Raw genomic sequence first — 24,454 nt, 5'->3', positions numbered from 1 at the left:
GGGGGTTACCGGCGGTCACAGGCTGACGGGGCGGGGCTTAACGAGGCCCCGCCCTCTAGGGGGCGTGGCGCGCGTGCGGTCCCTCGCGGCCGCGGGGGGGGCGCGCACGGAAGCGCCGCGCGGTGACGTCACTGCCGGGCGCCCGCTCCGCGCCGCGGGGGCCGCCATGGAGGCGGCTCCGGTACCGGCAACGGCTCCGGTACCGGCAACGGCACCGGTACCTGCACCGGCAGCGGCGCCGCCGCAGAAGCGGTTCTACCGGCAGCGGGCGCACTCCAACCCGCTGGCCGACCACACGCTGCGCTAGTGAGTGCGGCAGCACCGGGCGCACCGGGCCCGACCACCCCCCCGTTTGCGGTTACGCGGCGCCTCGGGACCGTCCGGTCCTGGAAGTGCCGGTTACCGCAACCCCGGGTACCGGCCCCCGGCCGGTCCCGGTAAAACGGCCCCCGTTCCCGGTTAAACCGGCCCCCGGTCCCGGTAAAAGCGCCGTCCCCGAGGGAGCCCGTCCCGCAAATCCGGTCCCCACCGGGACCCCGCGTCGCCGGGGCCGCAGGGGGCGGCTCCTGGGAATGGGGCTGGGGGGGGAGTCGGGAATGGGGCTGTGGCGGCTGTCGGGAACCGGGAATGGGGCGGGGAGCGGGACCGGGAATGCGGCTGGCACAGGGTCAGGAATGGGGCTGGGAACGGAGCCGGGATGGGATTGGGAACGGAACCGGGATGGGGCTGGGAACGGAACCGGGAGGGGGTTGGGAATGGAACTGGGATGGGGCTGGGAATGGAACCGGGATGGGGCTGGGAACGGAGCCGGGATGAGGCTGGGAATGGAACTGGGATGGGGCTGGGAACGGAGCTGGGATGGGGTTGGGAACGGAGCCGGGATGGGGCTGGGAACAGAACCGGGAGGGGGTTGGGAACGGAGCCGGGAGGGGGTTGGGAACGGAGCCGGGATGGGGCTGGGAACGGAGCCGGGATGGGGCTGGGAACGGAACCGGGATGGGGTTGGGAATGGAACCGGGATGGGGCTGGGAATGGAACCGGGATGGGGCTGGGAACGGAGCCGGGATGGGGTTGGGAACGGAGCCGGGATGGGGCTGGGAACGGAGCCGGGATGGGGCTGGGAATGGAGCCGGGATGGGGCTGGGAACGGAGCCGGGATGGGGCTGGGAACGGAGCTGGGATGGGGTTGGGAATGGAACCGGGATGGGGTTGGGAATGGAACTGGGATGGGGCTGGGAACGGAGCCGGGATGGGGCTGGGAATGGAACCGGGATGGGGTTGGGAATGGAACCGGAAGAGGGGCTGGGATGGGGTCGGGAAGGAGGCTGGGAATGGGAACGGAGCCGGGATGGGGCTGGGAATGGAACCCGAAGAGGGTCTGGGATGAGGTCGGGAAGGGGGCTGGGAATGGGGTCGGGATGGGGCTGGCAAGGGGGTCGGGAAGGGGGCTGGGAATGGGGTTGGGAATGGGGCTGGGATGGGGTCAGGAATGGGGCTGGGAATGGAACTGGAAGAGGGGCTGGGTTGGGGTCGGGAAAGGGGCTGGGAATAGGGTTGGGAAGGGGGCTGGGAATGGGGTCGGGATGGGGCTGGGAATGGGGTCGGGAAGGGGGCGGTGGCGCCACCGTGTCCCCCCGTCCCCACCGAGCCCCCCGTGTCCCCGCAGCCCCGCCAGGCCCGAGGACATGGACTGGGCCCAGCTCTTCCCGGCCTTCTGCTCCGCGGCTCCGGAATTCGCCGACATCGGCTGCGGCTACGGGGGGCTGCTGGGTGAGCGGGAGGGGACACGCGGCCGGAGCGGGGGACATGGGGACACGGCCGGACCCCCCGTGTCCCCTCCGCAGTGGAGCTGGCGCCGCTCTTCCCCCGCACGCTCATGCTGGGCCTGGAGATCCGCGTGAAGGTGTCGGACTTCGTGCGCGACCGGATCCGGGCGCTGCGCGCGGCGCGGCCCGGCCGCTACGACAACATCGCGTGCGTGCGCAGCAACGCCATGAAGCACCTGCCCAACTTCTTCCGCAAGGGGCAGGTGCGGCCCCTCCGCGGCCCCTCCATGTCCCCTCCGCGTCCCCTCTGTGTCCCCTCTGCATCCCCTCCGCGTCCCCACCGCGTCCCCTCTCTGTCCCCTCCATGTCCCCTCCACGTCCCCTCTTGCATCTCCTTTGTGTCCGCTCCGCGTCCCCTCCGCGTCCCCTCTGTGTCCCCTCTTGTGTCCCCTCTTGCATCTTCTCCGTGTCCCCTCTGTGTCCCCTCCATGTCCCCTCCACGTCCCCTCTTGCATCTCCTTTGTGTCCCCTCCGCGGCCCCTCCGCGTCCCCTCCGCGTCCCCTCTTGCGTCCCCTCCATGTCCCCCCTTGCGTCCCCTCCATGTCCCCTCCGCGTCCCCTCCGTGTCCCCTCCGCGTGCCCTCTTGCATCTCCTCTGCGTGCCCCCAATGTCCCCTCCATGTCCCCTCCGCGTCCCCTCCATGTCCCCTCTGTGTCCCCTCCATGTCCCCTCTGCATCCCCTCCGTGTCCCCTCCACCTCCCTGCCGTGTCCCCTCCGTGTCTCCTCCGTGTCTCCTCCGCGTCCCCTCTGCGTCCCCTCTGCGTCCCCTCCGTGTCCCCTCTGTGTCCCCTCCGTGTCCCTTCCATGTCCCCTCCATGTCCCCTCCGCGTCCCCTCCACATCCCTGCCGTGTCCCCACCGTGTCCCCTCCGCGTCCCCTCCACGTCCCTGCCATGTCTCCACCGTGTCCCCTCCATGTCCCCTCCTTGGCCCCTCCTTGTCCCCTCCATGTCCCCTCCATGTCCCCTCCATGTCCCCTCCGCGTCCCCTCTCGCAGCCCTGGGGATCAGCCCAGCTGCTTCCAAGGGGCGAACGGAGGGTTAACGGGATCGGGAAGGGGCAGCTCCGGGGGCCGCTCGGGGCTTTTCCCGATGCGTCGGGGGCCGCGGGGCTTCCGTGCTGACCTGCCGTGTCCCCGTGTCCCCATGTCCCCCTGTCCCCACGCAGCTCAGCAAGATGTTCTTCCTCTTCCCCGACCCGCACTTCAAGAGGACCAAGCACAAGTGGCGGATCATCAGCCCCACGCTGCTCGCCGAGTACGGCTACGTGCTGCGCCCGGGGGTGAGCGCGGCATTCCCGGCATTCCCGGCGGGCGCTCCGGCATTCCCGACGGGCGCTCCGGCATCGCCGCCGGGCGGTGGCGGCGGCGGCGGGCGAGGAATGACGTCGAGTCTCGCCCCGGTTGAGTCACGGTGCCCGCGGGCGGGCGGCGCCGGGACGTGCCGGAGCGGGCGCCGACGCCGGTGCCGGCGGCGATGCCGACGCGGCGATGCCGACGCGGCGCCGCGCTCCCGCCAGGGCCTGGTTTACACCATCACCGACGTGGCCGAGGTGCACGAGTGGATCGCGCGGCACTTCGGCAGCCACCCGCTCTTCGAGGAGGTGCCGCTGGATGAGCTGGTGAGTGCGGGGTGGGAGGGTCCCCAGGGCCCCCCATCATAGAATCACGGAATGCTGAAGGTTGGAAGGGACCTCTCGAGGTCACCTAGTCCAACCCCTGCACACGCAGGGTCACCTAGAGCACGTGGCACAGGGCTGCGTCCAAGCGGGTTTGAAGATCTCCAGAGAAGGAGACTCCACAACCTCTCTGGGCAGCCTGTTCCAGTGCTCTGGCACCCTCACTGTTAAGGAATTTTTCCTTAAGTTCCTGTGGAACTTTTGGTGCTTCAGTTTGTGGCCGTTTCCTCTAGTTGTGTCGGTGCCACCAGTGCAAAGAGGCCGCCCCATCCTCCTCACTGCCTCCCTTGAGGTACTTCTAGACACTGCTCAGGTCCCCTCTCAGCCTTCTCTTCTCCAGCTGAACAGGCCCAGCTCCCTCAGCCTCTCCTCACAGGGCAGATGTTCCAGGCCCCTGATCATCCTCGTAGCCCTGCGCTGGCCTCTCTCCAGCAGCTCCACATCCCTCTTGTCCTGTGGAGCCCAGAACTGGACACAATACTCCAGATGTGGCCTCACCAGGGCTGAGCAGAGGGGCAGGATCCCCTCGACCTGCTGGAGGCTCTTCCTGATGCCCCCCAGGATCCCATGGCACCACACGGTCCCCTCTGTCCCCAGGGTGACGACCCCGTGGTGGCCCTGCTGGCCACCGCCACCGAGGAGGGCAAGAAGGTGCAGCGCGGCGGCGGCGCGACGTTCCCGGCCGTGTTCCGACGCGTCGAGGACCCGGCGCTGCGGGAGGAGGCGTGAGGCGCTCGGCTCCGCGGATCCTGGTTCCATCCCGGCTCGGCTCCGTGGATCCCGGCTCTGCGGATCCCGGCTCCATCCCGGCTCGGCTCCGCGGATCCCGGCTCGGCTCCACGGATCCCGGCTCCATCCCGGCTCGGCTCCGCGGATCCTGGTTCCATCCCGGCTCGGCTCCGTGGATCCCGGCTCTGCGGATCCTGGCTCCGTCCCGGCTCGTCGGAGCGCCCGGGCACCGGGATCGCACCGGGATCGCACAGCGACTTTGTCAATAAAATGGGACTTTGGGGTCTCCGCTCACCCGCTTGTCGGCTCCGTCACCCGTCCGGGCGACACCGGGACACGTCCCCCTTCCCGGTATTCCCGATTTTGCCCTTTTCCGGCAGTGCCGCTGCGGAGCGGGAGGGTTTGGCCCCTGCAGGCCCCCGCGTGCCGGAGCCGCTCCCGGCGGCTCCCTCGGTTTCCCGGCGCTTGGCAGCGCTTCGGGATGAGCTCAGCCGGGAAGGGGGAGCGGATCCCGGATCCCGGCGCCACGGGAGCCCCGGAAAGCCCCCCCGCCGCCGCGGCCCCCCCGGCTCCCCGTTGGCCCGGGGGGGGGTGGCGGGTGTTTTCCACCCGCCGCTTCCTGTGTCGCAAGCCGGTAATTCCCGAGAATCCAGGGGCGGGTGATGGCGGGGGGGGGGGCCACCTTCTCCCCGGGCCCCCCCGGCTCCCCCCGGTCCCCCCGAGGCCGGTGGCACCGGGCAGCCCCCCCCGACACGGGGACAGTCCCCGCTCCGCAGACCCCCCCACTAGAGCCGCCCCCCCCGCCCCGATAACCCCCCCGGGGGGCGGGGCCGCGGGGCCCTGGTGGGCGGGGTTTGTGCAGAAAGGGGGCGGGGTTTCGGCGGGTGGGGCGGGGCCTGCCCCGGTGCACGTGGGTGCCTATAAAGGTGCCCCCCCCGGGGCAGCCGCGCTCAGTTGAGGCGCGTCCCCGCTTCGTGTCCCCCCCCCCCGCGTGTCCCCCTCCCTGTGTCCCCTCCCTGTGTCCCCTCCTTGTGTCCCCCACCGTGTCCCCCACCGTGTCCCCCACCATGCCCCAGAGCCTGCTGGGCCGCTGCCTGCGCCAGGCGGCCACCGCCGCTGCCACCACCGAAGCCATCGCTGCCACCGCTGCCACCACCGTCACCCGCCGGCCGCGTGGCCTGGCCGAGATGCCAGGACCCGGCCCCGCCGCCTTCGGCTACGAGCTGCTGTGCCGGGGGGGCCTGCGGCGCCTCCACGAGCTGCAGGTACCGGTACCGGTACCGGCCCGACCCGGGGGCACCCGCAGCCGGAACCGGGGCTGGGGGGTGGCAGGGGAGCAGCTGCCACCACGGTGGGTCTGGAGGGGACAGGGAGAAGCTGGTGCCACCGGCCTGGGCTTGGAGGGGACAAAGGGGACCCTGGTGCCACCATGGTGAGCTCGGAGTGGGCAAAGGGGACCCTGGTGCCACCATGGTGGGCTTGGAGGGGATAGGGAAAAGCTGAGGCCACCAACCTAGGCTTGGAGGGGACAAAGGGGACCCTGGTGCCACCATGGTGGGCTTGCAGGGGGCAATGGAGACCCTGGTGTCACCACAGTGGGCTTGGAGGGACAGGAAGAGGCTGAGGCCACCAGCCTGGGCTTAGAGGGGTCAAAGGGGACCCTGGTGCCACCATGGTGGGCTTGGAGGGGACAGGGAGAAGCTGGTGCCACCGGCCTGGGCTTGGAGGGGACAAAGGGGACCCTGGTGCCACCATAGTGGGCTCGGAGGGGGCAAAGGGGACCCTGGTGCTACTACGGTGGACTTGGAGGGGATAGGGAGAAGCTGAGGCCACCAGCCTGGGCTTGGAGGGGACAAAGGGGACCCTGGTGCCACCATGGTGGGCTTGGAGGGGACAAAGGGGACCCTGGTGCCACCATGGTGGGCTTGCAGGGGGCAATGGAGACCCTGGTGTCACCACAGTGGGCTTGGAGGGACAGGAAGAGGCTGAGGCCACCAGCCTGGGCTTAGAGGGGACAAAGGGGACCCTGGTGCCACCATGGTGGGCTTGGAGGGGACAGGGAGAAGCTGGTGCCACCGGCCTGGGCTTGGAGGGGACAAAGGGGACCCTGGTGCCACCATAGTGGGCTTGGAGGGGACAAAGGGGACCCTGGTGCTACTACGGTGGACTTGGAGGGGATAGGGAGAAGCTGAGGCCACCATGGTGGGCTTGGAGGGGGCAATGGAGACCCTGGTGTCACCACAGTGGGTCTGGAGGGGACAGGAAGAGGCTGAGGCCACCAGCCTGGGTTTGGAGGGGACAAAGGGGACCCTGGTGCCACCACGGTGTGCTCGGAGGGCCCTCGGGGTGGCTGCGCGGTGACGCGGGCGCTGTCCCCGCAGCTGGAGGGCCGCGCGCGCTACGGGCCCGTGTGGAAGGCGGCGTTCGGGCCGCTGCTCACGGTGCACGTGGCGGACGCGGCGCTGGTGGAGCAGGTGCTGCGGCAGGAGGGGCCCTGCCCCGTGCGCTCCCACCTCTCCTCCTGGAAGGACTACCGGGCGGCGCGCGGGCACGCGTGCGGGCTGCTCACCGCGTGAGTGCGGGGCTCTGCGATGTGGGGACGGGCAGGGGGCTCTGGGGACGGGCAGGGGGCTCTGGGGCTGGGCAGGGGGCTGTGGGGCTGGGCAGGGGCTGTGGGGCGGCGGGCAGGGGTTCTCTGCAATGTGGGGATGGTCAGGGGGCTGTGGGGCAGGGCAGGGGGCTGTGGGGTGGCGGGCAGCGGTTTTCTGCAATGTGGGGCTGGGCAGGGGGCTGTGGGGCGGTGGGCAGCGGTTCTCTGCAATGTGGGGATGGGCAAGGGGCTGTGGGGACGGGCAGGGGGCCGTGGGGCGGTGGGCAGCAGTTCTCTGCAATATGGGGACGGGCAGGGGGCTCTGGGGCAAGGCAGGGGGCTCTGGGGCTGGGCAGGGGGCTGTGGGGACGGGCAGGGGGCTGTGGGGCTGGGCAGGGGGCTGTGGGGCGGCGGGCAGCGGTTCTCTGCAATGTGGGGATGGGCAGGGGGCTGTGGGGCTGAGCAGGGGGCTGTGGGGCGGTGGGCAGCGGTTCTCTGCAATGTGGGGACGGTCAGGGGGCTGTGGGGACAGGCAGGGGGCTGTGGGGCTGGGCAGGGGGCTGTGGGGTGGCGGGCAGCGGTTCTCTGCAATGTGGGGATGGGCAGGGAGCTCTGGGGCAAGGCAGGGGGCTGTGGGGCGGCGGGCAGCGGTTCTCTGCAATGTGGGGACGGGCAGGGGGTTCTGGGGCAGGGCAGGGGGCTGTGGGGCAGGGCAGGGGGCCGTGGGGCAGGGCAGGGGGCCGTGGGGCTGGGCAGGGAGCTCTGGGGCTGGGCAGGGGGCTGTGGGGCTGGGCAGGGGGCTGTGGGGCGGCGGGCAGGGGTTCTCTGCAATGTGGGGACGATCAGGGGGCTGTGGGGACAGGCAGGGGGCCGTGGGGCTGGGCAGGGGTCTGTGGGGCGGCGGGCAGCGGTTCTCTGCAATGTGGGGATGGGCAGGGGGCTCTGGGGCTGGGCAGGGGGCTGTGGGGCTGGGCAGGGGGCTGTGGGGCTGTGCGGGTGTATAGGGGGTCCGAACACGGCGTCAGGGGGCTGTACATGGGACTAGGGGCCCGTATGGGTCCGTGCATGTGGATAGGGGGCTGAGCAAGGAGTTGGGGGGCTGTACGCGGGGTTGGGGGTCCGTGCACAGGGATATGGGTCCATACTCGGAGATACGGGTCCATACTTGGAGATACGGGTCCGTATTCGGAGATATGGGTCCGTGCACGGGAATAGGGGTCTGTGAAGGGAGCTGGGGGTCCATGCATGGGGTTGGGGGTCCATGCACAGGGATGTGGGGCTGAGCACGGGGTCGGAGCATGTGGATATGGGTCCCTGCACGGGGCGGGGGGGTTGCTCTGGCATGGGGGGGGGTGCAGGCAGGACCGGGGGGGCCCCGTCCCCCCCCCATTCCGGGAAGGGCCCCCCGGGAGCTCCCGTGACTCAGGCGTGAATCAGCCCCCGCCACCGGCCGCGCCGCGTGAGTAACCGGCGGCGCCGACCCCGCACGTGCCGGCGCACGGGCCGCCCCGGGCGGCTGCGCCCTGGCGCCCCCGCGTCCCTGCGTGTCCCTGCGCGTCCCCGCCGCGCGGCTCGCACACGCCCGGGCGCCTCGCGTGGCTTTTGTGCACGGTCCCCGGTGCCACCGGTGCCACCGGCCGCGTCCCCCCCGCAGCGAGGGCGAGGAGTGGCAGCGGCTGCGCAGCCTCCTGGGCCGGCACCTGCTGCGGCCGCGCGCGGCCCAGGCCTACGCGGGCGCCCTGGACGCGGTGGTGAGCGACCTGCTGCGGCGCCTGCAGCGCCAGCGCGACCGCCACCCCCAGCACCTCGTCCCCGACGTGGCCGCCGAGTTCTACAAGTTCGGCCTGGAAGGTGGGCTGGGGACGTCGCTGTCCCCACGGCAGCTCTGCGCTAAACCGTGTTGCCCTGGGGTCCCCTATGGTCCCCTGGGGTCCCCTATGGCCCCCTGGTGTCCCCCAAGGTCCCCTGTCTTCCCCAAGGGCTCCCACATCTCCAGGTTCTCCCATGTCCTTCCAGGGAGTCCTGTGTCCCTTTGGCCCTGGGTTGTCCCATGTCCCAGTGTTCCCAATGTCCCCAAGGGCCACCCATGTCCATCCACATCCTTGCAGGGACTCCCATGTCCTTCCAGGGAGTCCTGTGTCCCTTTGGCCCTGGGTTGTCCCATGTCCCAATGTTCCCAATGTCCCCAAGGACCACCCATGTCCATCCACATCCTTGCAGGGACTCCCATGTCCTTCCAGGGAGTCCTGTGTCCCTTTGGCCCTGGGTGGTCCCATGTCCCAGTGTTCCCAATGTCCCCAAGGACCACCCATGTCCATCCACATCCTTGCAGGGACTCCCATGTCCTTCCAGGGAGTCCTGTGTCCCTTTGGCCCTGGGTGGTCCCATGTCCCAGTGTTCCCAATGTCCCCAAGGACCACCCGTGTCCATCCACATCCTTGCAGGGACTCCCATGTCCTTCCAGGGAGTCCTGTGTCCCTCCAAGGGCTCCTATGGCCCTGGGTGGTCCCATATCCCCCAAGGACCACCCGTATCCACCCACATCCCTGCAGGGACTCCCATGTCCTGGAGACTCGTGTTCTCCCTGGATCCTCCTGCCCTCAACGTCTCCCGTGTCCCCACGATCCCATGATCCCATGGCCCGTGTCCAACCACCTCCTGCTCCACAGGGATCTCCTCGGTGCTCTTCGGCTCGCGCCTGGGCTGCCTGGAGCCGGAGGTGCCGCGGGACACGGAGACCTTCATCCGCTCCATCAACACCATGTTCGTGTTGACGCTGCTCACCATGGCCATGCCCCGCGCGCTGCACCGCCTCTTCCCCAAGCCCTGGAGGACCTTCTGCGAGGCCTGGGACTACATGTTCGCCTTCGGTGGGGCCGCGGGGACACCAGGAAGGGGACAGGCTGGGACATGAGGCGGGTGCTCATGGTGCTCCGGGTGTCCCCCAGCCAAGGGCCACGTGGACCGGCGCGTGGCCGAGGCGGCCGAGCGGCTCTCGCGGGGCGACCCGGCCCCGGCGCCCTTCCTCACGGAGCAGCTGGCGCGCGAGAAGGTGCCCATGAAGGTCATCTACGGCAACGTCACCGAGCTGCTGCTGGCCGGCGTGGACACGGTGAGCAACCCCCCTTGTCCCCTCCACGCGGCGGTGGCATCGCGTGGGCGTCCCCCGCTCAGCGCCCGCCCCGCAGATCTCCAGCACCCTGTCCTGGAGCCTGTACGAGCTGGCGCGGCACCCCGGGGTGCAGGCCGCGCTGCACCGCGAGATCGCGGCGGCGGCGCCGGGGGACGGCGCCGCGGCGCCCGCGCAGCTCGCCCGCATGCCCCTGCTCAAGGCCGTGGTGAAGGAGACGCTCCGGTGAGCGCCGACAACGGCTCCCGCTCCGTTATGGGGCTCCGGCTGGTGTCCTGGGGGGGCCTCGAACTCGTATCCCGATGGGGCTCAAACTTAGATCCTGGGGGGGCTCAAATTTGCATCCTTGGGGGTCTTGGACTTGTGTCCTGGGAGACTTGAAATCGCATCCTTGGGGGTCTCCAGTTTGTGTCCTGGGGGGCTCAAATTCGTATCCTGATGGGGCTCAAACTTAGATCCTGGGGGGGGGGGCTCAAATTTACATCCTTGGGGGGGCTCAGATTTGTGTCTTGGGAGACTTGAAATTGCAGCTCCAGCTCCGCTCCTGGGGCTGCGGCTGGTGTCCTGCGGGGGCTCAAACTCATATCCTGATGGGGCTCAAACTTAGATCCTGGAGGGGTCTCAAATTTGCATCCTTGGGGGGCTCAGACTTGTGTCCTGGGAGACTTGAAATCGCATCCTTGGGGGGTCTCCACTTTGTGTCCTAGTGGGGCTTGAACCCTGTTTGACACAAATTCGTGTCCTCTTTGGACTCGAAACTTCCATCCTGGGGGACGCAACCTCAATCCTTGGGATCCGGAACTCGAGTCCTGGGGCGGGGGGGGGCTGGAATCCGCCGTGCGCATCCCGGTGCCCCCCCAGCCTCACGGGCTCCGGCCGTGTCCCCCCCCCCGCCAGGCTGTACCCCGTCATCCCCGGCAACGCCCGCGTCATCTCGGACCGCGACATCCGCGTGGGGGACTACGTGATCCCGCGCAAGGTGCGTGGGATGGGGAGGACACTCCAGCAGTGTCACACGATGGGAGGTGACCCCGTCCCCACGGTGTCAGCCCCGTTGTGTCCCCCCCCCCCCCGCAGACCCTCATCACGCTGTGTCACTACGCCACGTCCCGCGACGGGCGCCTCTTCCCGGCGCCGGAGGCGTTCCGGCCGGAGCGCTGGCTGCGCCGCGCGCCGCCCCGGCACCCCTTCGCCTCGCTGCCCTTCGGCGTGGGCAAGCGCAGCTGCGTGGGCCGCCGCGTCGCCGAGCTCGAGATCCACCTGGCGCTGGCGCAGGTGGGCACGGACCGTCCCCAGTGTCCCCAATGTCCCCAATGTCCCCTCGCGGGGTGTCTCATCCCTCCCATCCACCCCTTGCAGATCCTGCGGCGCTTCGAGGTGCGGCCCGAGCCCGGCGGGCGCCCGGTGCGGCCCATGACGCGGACGCTGCTCGTGCCCGCGGCCGACATCAACCTGCGCTTCCTGAGCCGCTGAGCGGCCCCCCCCGGCCCTTCGGACCCCCCCACACACCCCCTATTTATTGCTTGGATGGGGACCCCCCCCCTTCTCCTCCCTGTCGGCCCCCACATCCCACCGGGATGGTGCATCCGTGTTCCCGACGCCGCAGGAGGCTGCGGGGGGTGGGAGGTTAAAGTTTTATTTATAATAAATAATAACCGGGTTTGGACGGAGCCGGGAGCGCTGCTGCTGGGGGGGGGTTCCCCTCTCCCCCCCCCCGCCGCGGTGGGGGGTCGAGGCGCTGACGTCATCGCTGGGGACTCTGGACCCCCGGGGTCGCCGAGCGCGGTGACCCGGTGCGGGGGGGGCTGGCGCGGTGCCCAGCTGCGGGGGGGGGGGGGGGTGCACATCTGGAGCCAGATGTGCGGCCCAAACCCCCCCATTCTGGGTACAGCGTCGGTCCCGGTCCCGGGGGGGGGGTCCCGGTTCCTCAACCCCCCCACCGTGTCCCCTGTCCGGGTCCCGCTGTCCCCCGCGGTCGCCGCCGGGGCCGTTTCAGCACCACGGACAGGGCCCGCGCGACGGGGACGGCCCGCGGGGAGGGGCAGGGGGGACACGGGTGGGGGGACACGGGTGGGGGGGGGGACACACGGGGACACCGGGGGATCCCCCTCCGGTTTTGGGGGGGGGGCAGCGCCCAAGCTGGGGGTCCCGGGGGGGGTCCCGGTTCCCCCCGTCCCTCCACACTGAGACCCGCCCCCCCCACCTCGGGAGGGGGCGTGGGGGGGGGGGGGGCGCAGCCTTCGCGGTCGCTCCGGTCCCGCGGGTTCGAGTCCGGCCGGGGGCGGCTCCCCCCCCCCGCCCAAACCGGGGATCCCGGGTGGGGGTCGGAGCATCCGGGGCGGGAGGAGGGAACGCGGCACCCGGGGCTGCCGCCCGCGAACCGGCCCCAGCAGCGACCCCCCCCCCCGCCCCCAACAAAACCGAGGGGCCCAGGCGTCCGGCTCCCTCCCCTCCCCCCTCCAAGCCCTTCCGGCCGGCCCGTCTCGCTGGTTCCGGTCCTCCAACCCCGCCCCCGGCCCGGGCCCCGCCGCGAGACCCGCGGGCCGCGCGCGCTGCTGCTCGGGTGAGTCCCGGGATCCGGTAACGGGAGCCGGAGCGGGGGGGGAGGCCCTTGCACGGGCGCCTTGCACGAGCGCGGCCACTTGCACGGGCCCCTTGCACGGGCGCTTTGCACGAGCGCTCCCGGTGCACGCGGCGCAGCCCCTTGCACGAGCCCCGGGGCACGCGCGGGGTTCCCCGTGCGCGCGTGGCACGAGCGCCTTGCACGCTCCCCCTGCGGCCTTTGCACGCGCGTTTCCTCGTGCACCGGCCCCTTGCACGAGGGGACCCTCCCGGTCACGTCCCACGAGTGTCGCTGGGAGGGGGGGTGTTGGGGGGGGCTGAGAAGCAGCAGAGGCTTCGGGCCGGGGGGGCACCCATGGGGCCGGAGATCTGTGAGGTCCCTTGGGGTGCCGGGAGCTGCAGGGTGCCATAGGGTGCTGGTCCCTGGGGCGCGGGGACCTGGCCTTGGGTGTCCCCAGGGTGCTGTGACCCCCTCCAAGCTGGTCCCTGGGGTGCGGGGGAGGTGGCCTTGGGTGTCCCCACGGTGCAGGGTGCTGTGACCCCATCCGAGCTGGTCCCTGGGGTGCGGGGACCTGGCCTTCGGTGTCCCCATGGCGCCGGGTGCCATAGGGTGCTGGTCCCTGGGGCGCGGGGACCTGGCCTTCGGTGTCCCCAGGGTGCTGTGACCCCATCCGAGCTGGTCCCTGGGGTGCGGGGACCTGGCCTTGGGTGTCCCCACGGCGCGGGGTGCGAGGAGGTGGCCTTGGGTGTCCCCACGGTGCAGGGTGCTGTGACCCCATCCGAGCTGGTCCCTGGGGCGCGGGGACCTGGCCTTGGGTGTCCCCACGGTGCAGGGTGCCATAGGGTGCTGGTCCCTCGGGTGCGGGGACCTGGCCTTGGGTGTCTCCACGGCGCGGGGTGCGAGGAGGTGGCCTTAGGTGTCCCCATGGTGCAGGGTGCCATAGGGTGCTGGTCGCTGGGGCGCGGGGACCTGGCCTTCGGTGTCCCCAGGGTGCCGTGACCCCATCCGAGCTGGTCCCTGGGGTGCGGGGACCTGGCCTTCGGTGTCCCCAGGGTGCCGTGACCCCGTCCGAGCTGGTCCCTGGGGTGCGGGGAGGTGGCCTTGGGTGTCCCCAGGGTGCTGTGACCCCATCCGAGCTGGTCCCTGGGGTGCGGGGAGATGGCCTTGGGTGTCCCCACGGTGCCGGGTGCTGTGACCCCGTCCAAGCTGGTCGCTGGGCTGTGGGGACCTGGCCTTGGGTGTCCCCACGGCGCCGGGTGCTGGGACCCCATCCAAACTGGGCATCTAGAGGCGCTGGGGGCTGCAGGGTGCCATAGGGTGCTCCCCCGTCGCGCGGGGTGACCCCGGTGCCGCTCGGCGGGTGCCGCAGGGCGCCGGGGGCCGGCGCGGCGGCGGCGCCGGGATGGCCAAGGAGGTGCGGGCGCAGTACGAGCCGGTGGCCGAGATCGGCGTGGGCGCCTACGGCACCGTGTACAAGGCGCGGGACCTGCAGAGCGGCAAGTTCGTGGCGCTCAAGAACGTGCGGGTGCAGACGACGGAGAACGGGCTGCCGCTGAGCACCGTGCGCGAGGTGGCCCTGCTCAAGCGCCTCGAGCACTTCGACCACCCCAACATCGTGCGGTGAGTCCCCGCGGGCGCCGCCGGGACCCCCCGCCGAGGCCGCCGCCGCAACCGTCCCGGTCCCCTTCGCGCAGCCTCATGGACGTGTGTGCCACGGCGCGGACGGAGCGCGAGACCAAGGTGACGCTGGTGTTCGAGCACGTGGACCAGGACCTCAAGACCTACCTGGACAAGGCGCCCGCGCCGGGGCTGCCGCTCGACACCATCAAGGTGGGCGCGGGACGGGGCGGGGGGACCGCGGCGGCCGCGGGGACGCTCACGCCGGCGTCGCCGGCGCTCCAGGACCTCATGCGGCAGTTCCTGCGCGGCCTCGACTTCCTGCACTCCAACTGCATCGTCCACCGGGACCTCAAGCCCGAGAACATCCTGGTGACCAGCAGCGGGCAGGTCAAGCTGGCCGACTTCGGCCTGGCCCGCATCTACAGCTGCCAGATGGCCCTGACCCCCGTGGTGGGTGAATTGGGGACGTTGGGGGGCTGCAGGGCCACGGGGCTGTGTCCCTGAGTAGCCACAGATGCCAGCGTGGTGGGGCTTGGGTGGCCCAAGGGCCGTGATGCTGGTGGCCGTGGGGTTGGTGACCACAAATCCATGGGTGGCCACAGATCCGGGCAGCTCTGGGACTCAGGTGGCCATGGAGCCGGGTGGCCACGGTTTGGGGTGGCCACAGGTCCCACACGGCCACAAGTCCAGGGAGCAGCAGGTCGGGGTGACCCGGGGGCTCGGAGGCCACCGTGGGGCCACGTTTGGGGATGCTCAGAGGACCACGCGGGAGCCACCAGGCCCGGGTGTCCCTAGGGCTGGGAGGGGGACAGGGTGGCCACCAACGCAGGGCGCCCGGGTGTCCCCCGGGCGGGAGGGCGACGCTGTCCCCGTCCCCGTGCAGGTGGTGACACTGTGGTACCGCGCGCCCGAGGTGCTGCTGCAGTCGACGTACGCGACGCCCGTGGACATGTGGAGCGTGGGCTGCATCTTCGCCGAGATGTTCCGGCGCAAGTGAGCGACCCGCGTCCCCCGCGTCACGGCCGCGTGACACCCACGGGCGATGGCCGCGGCGTGTGACACCCACGGGCGATGGCCGCGGCGTGTCCCCCGCGGTGACACCCCCGTGTCCCCCACAGGCCCCTTTTCTGCGGTAACTCCGAGGCCGACCAGCTGGGCAAGATTTTCGAGTAAGTGCGTGGGGATGGGACGAGGATGGGGGACGCGGGGGTGGCCTGATGTCCCCTCCCTGTCCCCTCCCCAGCATGATCGGGCTGCCCGTGGAGGACGACTGGCCGCTGGACGTGGCGCTGCCCCGCGGCGCCTTCGCCGCCCGCCCGCCCCAGCCCGTCGAGGGCTTCGTCCCTGAGATGGAGCCGCTGGGGACCCAACTGCTCCTGGTGAGGGGGGGGGGACGTCACAGCCAGGGGACAGACCCCCCCTGTGCACAAGGGGTGTCCCCCCGCTCCGGTTCATTAATTGCTCGTTAATTGCCCCCCCCCCCGCAGGAGATGCTGACGTTCAACCCCTACAAGCGCATCTCGGCCTACGACGCCCTGCGGCACGGCTACCTGCAGGAGCGGGTGGCCACCGACGGCTAGCGGGGGGGCCGGGGGACCGCACGGGGGCCCCCCCCGGCGCTCACGGACTTGGGGGTCAGACCCTCGTGTAATAACAGGGTCCCTGGGGCAGGGGGGGGCAGCGGGACCCTGTGCCCTCCCTGGCTACTGGTGGCCCCCCCTGGCTACTGGTGGCCCCCCCCCTGGCTACTGGTGGCCCCCGGGGGGCTCGTGCGAGTCGCGTGCGAGGGACGAGGCGGCTCCCTGGCACTGGTGCTCTGCTCGCACGGGGGGGGGACAGGGAGCCCCCCCCGTGATGCCGTGTCCCCCCCCCCGGCTGGGGGCACCTTGTGCTATTTATGGGGATTTAGTGTGTGTGTGGGGGGTGTTGGGTGGTTCTGGACCCCGGTTCTGGACCCCGATGGTCCCAATAAAGGGCCAGGGTGGCCTGGTCCCCCCCCGCCCGCGTTGTCACCTGGCTCGGCCCCCCCCCCCCCCCAGGTCTTGTGTGTCGGGGTGACATGGGGGGGGGGGGGGGGGGGAGGAGCAGCCCACCCCATAATAAGCAGAGGCAGCGTCGCTGAACGGCCTTTATTTGAACTGTCGCGGACACGGGGACGTCCCTACGGTGGCAGTGGGCGGGCTGGGGGGGACGGGGGGCACTGCTGCCACCCCCCTGTCACACAGGGGACAGAGGTGGAGGGGACAAAGGGGTCAGGGGCACCCGGCTGCCCTGGGCACCCCCCCAGTGCCAGGCTGGGGTGGGGGGACACACAGGGGACAGGGCCAGCCCCAGGGGACAGGGCCAGCCCCGGGGGGGACAGCAAGGTGCTTTGTGGGGGCTGCTCCCCCCCCTTCCCAGCATGCACGGGGCTGGGGGGGGGCACAAGGGGGGCCACCCCGAGGGCCATCGGGGTCCACGGCCACCCCGGGTGCCACCCCCTGTGTCCCTTGGGGGGCCACGTGCCGGAGGCTTCATGCGGCAGCGGGGCCGGTCAGCGGCTCCGGGGGTGGCACGTGCGCCCCACGGCTCGGGGGACAGAGGGGACAGGGTCCCCTCCAGCCCTATAGGAAGGCGCTGGGGTTGGCTCTGGGGTCCTTCTGGTTGCGGTACCGCATGGCCAGCCACACGCCCAGGATCTGCGGGGGGCAGAGGGGACAATCAGGGCCAGGTCCCCCCATGCCATGGGCACCCGGTGTCCCCCGCGTCCCCCCCGTCACCTCCGTGAAGCTGAAGAAGAGGCCGACGCCGCCCAGGATCTTGAGCGCCTCGTCCGAGTGCTGCAGCATCTTCTCGCCGCACGTGAGGCAGCGCGCGCGGGGGTCCTTGCCCAGGAGGGTCTTGCACTTCTGCAGGGGGTGGCAACGTGACCCGGGTGTCCCGGTGTCCCCCACGGTCCCCCCGGGACCCCCACTCACCGCGGGGCACACGCCGAACTCGGCCTGGAAGGTGTGGAAGTCGGCGGTGCTGTTGAGCAGCCCGCAGCAGTCCAGGTTCTTCTCCAGCTCCGTCTTGGTCTTGTTGCTCAGGATGGGCCACGTGGAGCTGAACAGCCCCTCCTGCGCGTGGGGGGGACACCCTGAGCCCCCCCGGTGCACAGAGGGGACGGGGACACGGTGGCAGCATAGGGGGGTGGCACCTGCTGGAGGCGGCGCGAGGAGTCCCCCCCTTTGGGTGTCCCCCGTGCTGGGGACGTGACACGCTGGCCGCAGGTGACAGGGGGACACTCTGCGGAGAGGGACCTGGGTGTCGCGGTGGGTGACAAGGTGACCATGAGGCAGCAGGTGCCCTCGTGGCCAAGGAGGCCAATGGGATCCTGGGGGGCATCAGGAAGAGTCTCCAGCAGGTCGAGGGGATCCTGTCCCTCTGCTCAGCCCTGCTGAGGCCACATCTGCAGGATTGTGTCCAGTTCTGGGCTCCACAGGACAAGAGGGATGTGGAGCTGCTGGAGAGAGGCCAGCGCAGGGCTACGAGGATGATCAGGGGCCTGGAACATCTGCCCTGTGAGGAGAGGCTGAGGGAGCTGGGCCTGTTCAGCTGGAGAAGAGAAGGCTGAGAGGGGACCTGAGCAGTGTCTAGAAGTACCTCAAGGGAGGCAGTGAGGAGGATGGGGCGGCCTCTTTGCACTGGTGGCACCGACACAACTAGAGGAAATGGCCACAAACTGAAGCCCCAAAAGTTCCATAGGAACTTAAGGAAAAATCCCTTCCCAGTGAGGGTGCCAGAGCACTGGAACAGGCTGCCCAGAGAGGTTGTGGAGTCTCCTTCTCTGGAGATCTTCAAACCCGCCTGGACGCAGTCCTGTGCCACGTGCTCTAGGTGACCCTGCGTGTGCAGGGGTTGGACTGGGTGATCCCTAGAGGTCCCTTCCAACCTTCAGCGTTCTGTGATTCTGTGACACTCACCTGGCGGCTCCTGTTAATGGCCAGGCAGGAGCAGGACACGCCGAACTGGACGATGAAGACGAGGCCCAGGATGATCATGTACTGGGGAGGCTGGAGTCAAGGCCACCGGGACCCTCCGTGGGGCTCCCATTGGGATCCGGGGAATCCCCATGATCCCCCCATCCCCACTGGGGTGCTCCTGTGTCCCCAGGACACTCTCCCATGGCACTGCTGGTGGCACTGCCATGCCACATCTCCAACGCCTCCGTTGGTGTCCCCCCATCGCTCGTGGTTGGGACATCTCCCTACGTTAAGGGCCTGTGACGCTGGCACAGCCTCTTGTGTTGAGGTCACCTGTGCCACACAGGCCAGGACAAGTGTCCTCGGTGGCCTTGAGTGGCCAAGGACGGTGTCACGGCTGCTCCCGAGGGTCTCTGTGCCCCATAGGGTCCCTTAGCGGTTGTCACAGTGTCCTGACAGGTCACCGGCGGTCGCGAGGTCACAGTCGGACAGGGTGTTACCGTCAGGCTGTACTTTCCCTTCCGCCTCCCTTTCCACAGGGGAAGCGGAACCGCCAGGGCTCGTGACGGTGGCAGCTCCCAGCCCGGGGCCACCTGGGTGCCCAGGACCCATCGGGGTGGCCCAAAAGCTGCATTTTTGCAGGGGGGACCCCCAAGCAGGGGGCGTCCAAATGTTGGACAAGGGGGACAAGCTGGAAAAGGGGGTTTCGCCGAAGGCTACGGATGGGAGCTGCGGGATATGGGGGCGCCCACCCCCAGCGGTGGCTCTGCAATGTCCCCCGTGCCACCGCCCCCCGGCTCGCGCCGCCTTTGAGGCCAAGGATACGAAGAAGAGCAGGACCTGGTGGTGGTGGACGGCCCCGACGAGGCCCACGATGGCGATGAGCAGCAGGAAGAAGCCCACGGCGATGACGCCGCCGATGATGTGGATGCTGGAGACGATGCCGAAGCCCTTGCCCCACGCGGCCACGCCGATGAGGAGCAGCCCCACGAGCTGCGGGATTTGGGGTGGGGGCATCAACCGCGGCCCCCCCGGCCTCCTTTTCCCATGCGGGAGGCACCGGGGGGGTCGGATGGAGATTCCAAGGGCGGATCTGCTTGGAATGGGGGGGCCCCCCCGCCGCTCCGAGGGCAAAGGGAGGGAATGGGGGGCACCAGAGCAGGGGAAGCGGCGGGAGGAGGAGGGTTGGGGGTGGATTTGGGGGGTAGGGGGTGGATTTGGGGGGGTCCACGTGCCCCTCAATGGGATGAGGGGCCGGGCCCGGCCCTGCAGCGGCTGCTCCGTTATTGGAGGCTCCGGGGCCCCTTCCTGGAAGCGTCGCCATCCCCCCCCTCCCCGGCCCTGTCCCCAAAGATTAGAGGGACCAAAAAAAGCGGGGGGGGGGGGGGGGGGGGGGGGAATCTCCAACCCCCCCCCCCCCCCCACCAAGCCCAGATCCCCCCCCAGGGGCTGATTCGGGCAGGGACAGTTTGGGGACACGGCCCGAGAAGGGGGGGGGGGACATTACGTGACTCGCGTGACGTCACTGTCCCCCCCCCCCCCCCGCCGTGTTGCCCCGAGCCCCTCTGTGTCCCCCTAGGCCGGAGCTGGGGGGGGGGGGGGACAGTGACAACCGTGTCCCCCCCCTCCCCCTCCACTACAGCGTGGGGCTCCTGCCCCCCCCCATCGTGCAGCTCCTGCCCCCCCCCCCCCAAATAAGCCCCCCGGGGGTCCCCCCCGCCCCTCGCAGCCCTCCCCCAAGGTGGGGGGGGTTGCCGGGGCCCCCCCGCCCCGCTCACCACGTAGACCACGTTGAGGGCGCAGAGGGCGTTGCGGGAGCAGGCGAAGCCTCCGCACACCATGATGGGGAGCGGAGCCGGGGCGGGGGACACCCGGGGGGGTGGGGGGGGCAAGGACGGCCCCGCCGCTCCGGCCCCTTTAAATCCCAGCGCAGGGCCGCGCTGCGCCTGCGCGCCACGCCCGCCGCGCCGCGCCTGCGCCGCCGCCGCGCCTGCGCGGACGGGGAGCGCGGGCGGAAGCGCGCCCGCCGCGGCGCCGCGCATGCGCGCCGCGCGCCCTGACGCCGCCGTCGCCGCCGGGCGGAAGTGCCCGCGTGGGGGGTTGCCCCGTGGGCGGTGTTGGGGGGTGGCCCGCGTGGAGCAGCGATCCCCCCGGCCCCACGAGTGCCACCGGGCCCCGCTATGGGCCCTGGTGCCCTCCAGAGCCCCCTATAGCCCCTGTTGTGCCTTGTGTGCCCCAGGTCCCTTTCCCCACAGCCCCTTTGGTGCCCCCCATGGCCCCCACTCCGCACTGCCCTATGGTCCCCTATACCCCCATATACACTTAGGTGCCTCCATGACCCCCTCATAATCTCCCAAACACCTGCTATGCCCCTCCCATATAGCCTTAGGTGCCCCTATAGCCTCCCTGTAACCCCCTGTAGCCCCCTATATACTCTTAGGTTCTCCTATTCCCCCCGCCCCGTGATCTACCCAGCCCCCTCCCATACTCCCCTATATACCCCTATATACCCTAGGTGCCCCCATGGCCTTCCATCATCCACCTAATCCCCCCAGAGCCCCTTAAGGACCCCCTATTGCCCCTCCTTGCAGCTACAGCCCCCCCGCATGTGTCTGGGTGCCCCCATAACCTCAGCAGACCCCCCTATATCCCCCCTATAGACCCTATGGAGCCCCCAGGGCCCCCATCACCCCCCAAAGCCCCCCAACATCCCGCCCGAAAGCCCCATCACCCATCCTGGACCCCCAGAGCGGGATACGGGACACGGCCCCCCCCCTTCCCCATCCACCCGTCCCCCCCGTCCAGGCTCTGGGAAAGCCCCATTTGGTCCCATAAACATTAAACCGCCCCCGCTGATAAGAGCGCGGGGGGCCCCGTCCCCGTCCTTGGGGCGCTATCGGCCGCGATAGCGGCGCGATATAAAGGGGCCGGCGCGGACCGCGCGGCCGGGGGAGCCATGGCGGCCACGGCGGCGCTGGGGCTGCTCTGCCTCCTGCCCTGCCTCGGCCACGCGGCCTTTTGGGGTGAGCGGGCGGCCGGGGGGGTCCTGTGGACATCACCGCGTCCCCGGGACGTCACCGCGTCCCCGGGATGTCACCGCGTGCCCTCTCCCGCCAGCGCGCCCGCGGGCCCAGCTCGACGCCGCCGTCTCGGACCAGGAGCTCCTGGAGCTCTCGGAGCGGCTCTACGCGGCCGACGGGAACCGGGCGGCCCGCGGGGACGTCGTGGTCGACCTGCAGCACCAAGTCACCAGCGCCGAGGCCAGCGCCGGCGCCGACTTCGCCTCCCACAGGTGCCCGGTGGTGGGGGGGTCCTTTGGGTCATCCGTCCCGTCTGGGTTTGTCCACCCATCTGTCCCTCTGACTGGTTACCTATCCGTCTGTCTACCTACCTACCTACCTATCCATCCATCCACCCATCCATCCATCCCTCCATCTATCTGTCCATCCATCCATTTATCCATCCATCCCTCCTCCAAACATCTAACTGGTTACCTGTCTGTCTGTCTGTCCATCTACCTACCTATCCATCCATGCATCTATCCGTCCATCCATCCATCTATCCGTCCATCCCTCCTCCAAACATCTAACTGGTTACCTATCTGTCTGTCTATCTACCTACCTATCTATCCATCCATCCATCCGTCTATCCATCCGTCCATCCATCTATCCGTCCATCCATCCATCTATCCGTCCATCCCTCCTCCAAACATCTAACTGGTTACCTGTCTGTCTGTCTGTCCATCTACCTACCTATCCATCCATCCATCCATCCATCCATCCATCCATCCATCCATCCATCTGTCCGTCCATCCCTCCATCTATCCGTCCATCCATGCATCTATCTGTCCATCCCTCCTCCAAACATCTAACTGGTTACCTGTCTGTCTACCTACCTACCTATCCATCCATCCACCCATCCATCCATCCATCCATCTATCCATCCCTCCCTCCTCCAAACATCTAACTGGTTACCTATCTGTCTGTCTGTCCATCTACCTACCCATCCATCCATCCATCCATCCCTCCATCTATCTGTCCATCCATCCATCCATCCCTCCTCCAAACATCTAACTGGTTACCTATCTGTTTGTCTATCTACCTACCTATCCATCCATCCACCCATGCATCCCTCCATCTATCCGTCCATCCGTCCATCTATCCGTCCATCCCTCCTCCATCCATGCCTGTCCATCTCTCTGTCCTTCCCCCTCCTGTCCGTTTCCCTTCATCCATCCCATATCCACCTGCTCCGCGCATTCCCAGGCTCTTCCAGCACGTGGCGGAGGCCGAGCTCTTTTCCAAGGCCACCTTCTCCCGCTTCCTGGCCCTCCTGGACAACTACGAGCGGATGACGGGCCAGAGCGAGACGGTGACGTCCGAGGAGGAGCGGGAGGAAGAGGAGTTCTTGGCCGCCGTCTTCGCGACGCCCGTCATGGCCACACTCACCAACTTCTTCCTCGCCAAGGGTAGGGGACGGTGGGGACGCTGTGGGGCTGGCGCTGCCGGGGTTTGGGACCCCACGGCATCGTGATGTCCCCAGGGCTGTACCCGTCGGCGGCCGCGTTCCGGACGGACCTCAAGGACATGTGGTTCGGGATGTACTCGCGCTCCGGCGGCGCCGCGCTCGACTCCTCCGGCTTCGAGCACGTCTTCCACGGTAGCCCGGGATGGACGGGGTGGGGACATGGGGACGCCGGGGGGGCGGACGTGTCACCCTGTCCCTCGCTGTGCCCAGGGGAGATCAAGAACGGGAAGGTGTCCGGCTGCCACAGCTGGGTGCAGCTCTACGAGCTGGAGAAGTCGGGAGAGCTCAACTACCTGAGCTACAGCTACGACGGGCCCGTGAGTGCGGGGACACGGCACCCCGGAGGGGACACGGCTCCCCGGCGCCTATGTCCCACCATGGGTGTCCCTGTGTCCCCCTACGGCCATCCCCAGGGTCCCTATTGAATGAATGACCCCGTTTCCCCTGGCCATTCCCAAGGGATCCCCAGGGTCCCTAATGAATGAATGTCCCCATTTCCCCCGGCCATTCCCAAGGGATCCCCCAGGTCCCTAATGAACGAATGTCCCCAGGGACCCCGTTTCCCCCGGCCATTCCCAAGGGATCCCCCAGGTCCCTAATGAACGAATGTCCCCAGGGACCCCATTTCTCCCGGCCATTCCCAAGGGATCCCCAGGGTCCCTAATGAATGAATGTCCCCATTTCCCCCAGCCATTCCCAAGGGATCCCCAGGGTCCCTAATGAACAAATGTCCCCAGGGACCCCGTTTCCCCCGGCCATTCCCAAGGGATCCCCAAGGTCCCTAATGAATGAATGACCCCAGGGACCCCATTTCTCCCGGCCATTCCCAAGGGATCCCCAGGGTCCCCTCGGGGTCCCTGTCACCACCTGCCTGTCCCTGGGGGTCCCGGGAAGGGACGGAGGGTCCCCCCCGTCCTCGCTGCGCCCCGCGGCCGTCCCCAGCGTCCCCCTGCCCGCAGTGGACGTCCTTCCCCGACGTGCTGGCCCTGCAGTTCCGCTGGAGCGGCTACCTCAAGAGCGTCGGCTCCATCCTGCTGGGCTCCAGCCCGGAATTCGACCTGGCCCTCTACACCCTGTGCTTCAAAGCCCGCCCGGACCAGCTGTGAGTGCCATTTGGGGACGGGTGGCCGCGGACCCCGCGCCCGGGGGTCCCTGTGTCACCGCGTGTCCCCGCAGGTGCCGCGTGAGCCTGGGGGGCGAAGCCGCCCGCATCCAGACCTACTCCTGGACCAGCTCCTTCTACGGGGACGGCCAGCGCTTCGTGGCCTCCGCGTACCCCGCGAGCCCCTGACGTGTCCCCTTGGGGACAATAAAGCGTCGCCGCTGCCGGTGCCGTGGGTGCCGCTCCGCTCGGCGCGGGCAGGAAGCGGCGGGCGCCGACGGGGGAGGTTGTTTCCTCCTGGCTCCGCGGTGGGGACGGGGAGGGGACACGGCTGTCCTGTGTCCCCATATCCAATGGGGTGCACCTGGGGTGCACCCGAGGTCCAGATGCTGTGGCCTGGCCCCAGTGCCATCGCGGTGTCCCCAACCGGTGCATGGCTGTGTGTGAATGGCCACACGTGTCCCTGCGGCAATGCGTGGCCGCACGTGTGTCCCCAGCCGGTGCATGGCTGTGTGTGCATGGTGACACACGTGTCCTTGCAGTGATGCATGGCCCTGGCGTGTCCCTATCCAGTGCATGGCTGCATGTGCACGGCCGCATGTGTGTCCCCAGCGTGTCCCTGCAGCTGTGCGTGTCCCTGGCGTGTCCCTATCCAGTGCATGGCTGCATGTGCATGGTCACACACGTGTCCTTGCAGTGATGCATGGCCCTGGTGTGTCCCTATCTCATGCATGGCTGAGCGTGC

The 24,454-nt window shown here is 69.4% G+C and overlaps 5 protein-coding genes across 6 annotated transcripts; 4 read left to right on the top strand and 1 right to left on the bottom strand.

The window, feature by feature from the left end:
* The first annotated feature begins 166 nt into the window (after positions 1-166).
* On the top strand, positions 167-4,263 carry METTL1 (methyltransferase 1, tRNA methylguanosine). Its single transcript, XM_088537960.1, has 6 exons — positions 167-306; positions 1,667-1,770; positions 1,845-2,029; positions 2,995-3,108; positions 3,346-3,447; positions 4,102-4,263. Exons 1-6 carry the CDS (start codon positions 167-169, stop codon positions 4,231-4,233), a joined length of 777 nt encoding a protein of 258 aa, XP_088394086.1. The 3' UTR covers positions 4,234-4,263.
* A 1,119-nt stretch (positions 4,264-5,382) lies between these two features.
* CYP27B1 (cytochrome P450 family 27 subfamily B member 1) lies at positions 5,383-11,443 on the top strand. The gene is made up of 9 exons (XM_088537964.1): positions 5,383-5,498; positions 6,615-6,805; positions 8,478-8,674; positions 9,493-9,693; positions 9,772-9,935; positions 10,012-10,178; positions 10,851-10,932; positions 11,031-11,228; positions 11,313-11,443. The coding sequence occupies exons 1-9, from the start codon at positions 5,421-5,423 to the stop codon at positions 11,424-11,426; spliced, it is 1,392 nt and encodes a 463-aa protein (XP_088394090.1). The 5' UTR covers positions 5,383-5,420; the 3' UTR covers positions 11,427-11,443.
* Positions 7,632-19,921, bottom strand: TSPAN31 (tetraspanin 31). 2 transcript variants are annotated; one of them, XM_088537967.1, is made up of 7 exons: positions 19,859-19,921; positions 18,906-19,073; positions 18,081-18,161; positions 17,094-17,234; positions 16,896-17,024; positions 16,724-16,814; positions 7,632-7,646 (listed from the first exon to the last, which is right to left on the bottom strand). In XM_088537967.1, the coding sequence occupies exons 1-6, from the start codon at positions 19,919-19,921 to the stop codon at positions 16,740-16,742; spliced, it is 657 nt and encodes a 218-aa protein (XP_088394093.1). In that variant the 3' UTR covers positions 7,632-7,646; positions 16,724-16,739. The 2 variants fall into 2 exon arrangements, with proteins under 2 accessions (XP_088394093.1, XP_088394092.1); XM_088537966.1 differs by lacking the exon at positions 7,632-7,646 and having other exon boundaries at positions 16,694-16,814.
* CDK4 (cyclin dependent kinase 4) lies at positions 13,879-15,723 on the top strand. Its single transcript, XM_088537965.1, has 7 exons — positions 13,879-14,136; positions 14,211-14,346; positions 14,419-14,586; positions 15,020-15,129; positions 15,255-15,305; positions 15,380-15,515; positions 15,624-15,723. The coding sequence occupies exons 1-7, from the start codon at positions 13,919-13,921 to the stop codon at positions 15,714-15,716; spliced, it is 912 nt and encodes a 303-aa protein (XP_088394091.1). The 5' UTR covers positions 13,879-13,918; the 3' UTR covers positions 15,717-15,723.
* Positions 19,922-21,036: 1,115 nt separating the features above from the next.
* Positions 21,037-23,923, top strand: LOC104566680 (uridylate-specific endoribonuclease C-like). Its single transcript, XM_088537959.1, has 7 exons — positions 21,037-21,103; positions 21,198-21,372; positions 22,346-22,548; positions 22,623-22,739; positions 22,818-22,924; positions 23,567-23,709; positions 23,784-23,923. Exons 1-7 carry the CDS (start codon positions 21,037-21,039, stop codon positions 23,896-23,898), a joined length of 927 nt encoding a protein of 308 aa, XP_088394085.1. The 3' UTR covers positions 23,899-23,923.
* Positions 23,924-24,454: the final 531 nt, after the last annotated feature.

The sequence above is a fragment of the Tinamus guttatus genome, unplaced genomic scaffold, assembly GCF_059628265.1.
Source record: "Tinamus guttatus ecotype Peru unplaced genomic scaffold, ASM5962826v1 Tinamus_guttatus_pri_ptg000914l, whole genome shotgun sequence".
Lineage (NCBI taxonomy): Eukaryota > Metazoa > Chordata > Aves > Tinamiformes > Tinamidae > Tinamus > Tinamus guttatus.
This window is presented reverse-complemented; position numbering and strand designations above follow the sequence as displayed.

What these genes read in the sequence shown, in the direction of transcription:
- LOC104566680 (XM_088537959.1), top strand. Translation starts at nt 21,037, where the DNA reads ATGGCGGCCACGGCGGCGCTGGGGCTGCTCTGCCTCCTGCCCTGCCTC. An exon ending in GCCGACTTCGCCTCCCACAG is followed by an intron (nt 21,373 to 22,345) that starts GTGCCCGGTGGT and finishes GCGCATTCCCAG; the next exon opens with GCTCTTCCAGCACGTGGCGG. An exon ending in CAACTTCTTCCTCGCCAAGG is followed by an intron (nt 22,549 to 22,622) that starts GTAGGGGACGGT and finishes TGATGTCCCCAG; the next exon opens with GGCTGTACCCGTCGGCGGCC.
- METTL1 (XM_088537960.1), top strand. Translation starts at nt 167, where the DNA reads ATGGAGGCGGCTCCGGTACCGGCAACGGCTCCGGTACCGGCAACGGCA. An exon ending in CGGCTACGGGGGGCTGCTGG is followed by an intron (nt 1,771 to 1,844) that starts GTGAGCGGGAGG and finishes TCCCCTCCGCAG; the next exon opens with TGGAGCTGGCGCCGCTCTTC. An exon ending in AGGTGCCGCTGGATGAGCTG is followed by an intron (nt 3,448 to 4,101) that starts GTGAGTGCGGGG and finishes CTCTGTCCCCAG; the next exon opens with GGTGACGACCCCGTGGTGGC.
- TSPAN31 (XM_088537967.1), bottom strand. Translation starts at nt 19,921, where the DNA reads ATGGTGTGCGGAGGCTTCGCCTGCTCCCGCAACGCCCTCTGCGCCCTC. An exon ending in CCCTCAACGTGGTCTACGTG is followed by an intron (nt 19,074 to 19,858) that starts GTGAGCGGGGCG and finishes CAAATCCCGCAG; the next exon opens with CTCGTGGGGCTGCTCCTCAT. An exon ending in CCATTAACAGGAGCCGCCAG is followed by an intron (nt 17,235 to 18,080) that starts GTGAGTGTCACA and finishes CCCCACGCGCAG; the next exon opens with GAGGGGCTGTTCAGCTCCAC.
- CDK4 (XM_088537965.1), top strand. Translation starts at nt 13,919, where the DNA reads ATGGCCAAGGAGGTGCGGGCGCAGTACGAGCCGGTGGCCGAGATCGGC. An exon ending in CAGCTGGGCAAGATTTTCGA is followed by an intron (nt 15,306 to 15,379) that starts GTAAGTGCGTGG and finishes TCCCCTCCCCAG; the next exon opens with CATGATCGGGCTGCCCGTGG. An exon ending in TGGGGACCCAACTGCTCCTG is followed by an intron (nt 15,516 to 15,623) that starts GTGAGGGGGGGG and finishes CCCCCCCCGCAG; the next exon opens with GAGATGCTGACGTTCAACCC.
- CYP27B1 (XM_088537964.1), top strand. Translation starts at nt 5,421, where the DNA reads ATGCCAGGACCCGGCCCCGCCGCCTTCGGCTACGAGCTGCTGTGCCGG. An exon ending in GGACTACATGTTCGCCTTCG is followed by an intron (nt 9,694 to 9,771) that starts GTGGGGCCGCGG and finishes GGTGTCCCCCAG; the next exon opens with CCAAGGGCCACGTGGACCGG. An exon ending in TGCTGGCCGGCGTGGACACG is followed by an intron (nt 9,936 to 10,011) that starts GTGAGCAACCCC and finishes CCCGCCCCGCAG; the next exon opens with ATCTCCAGCACCCTGTCCTG.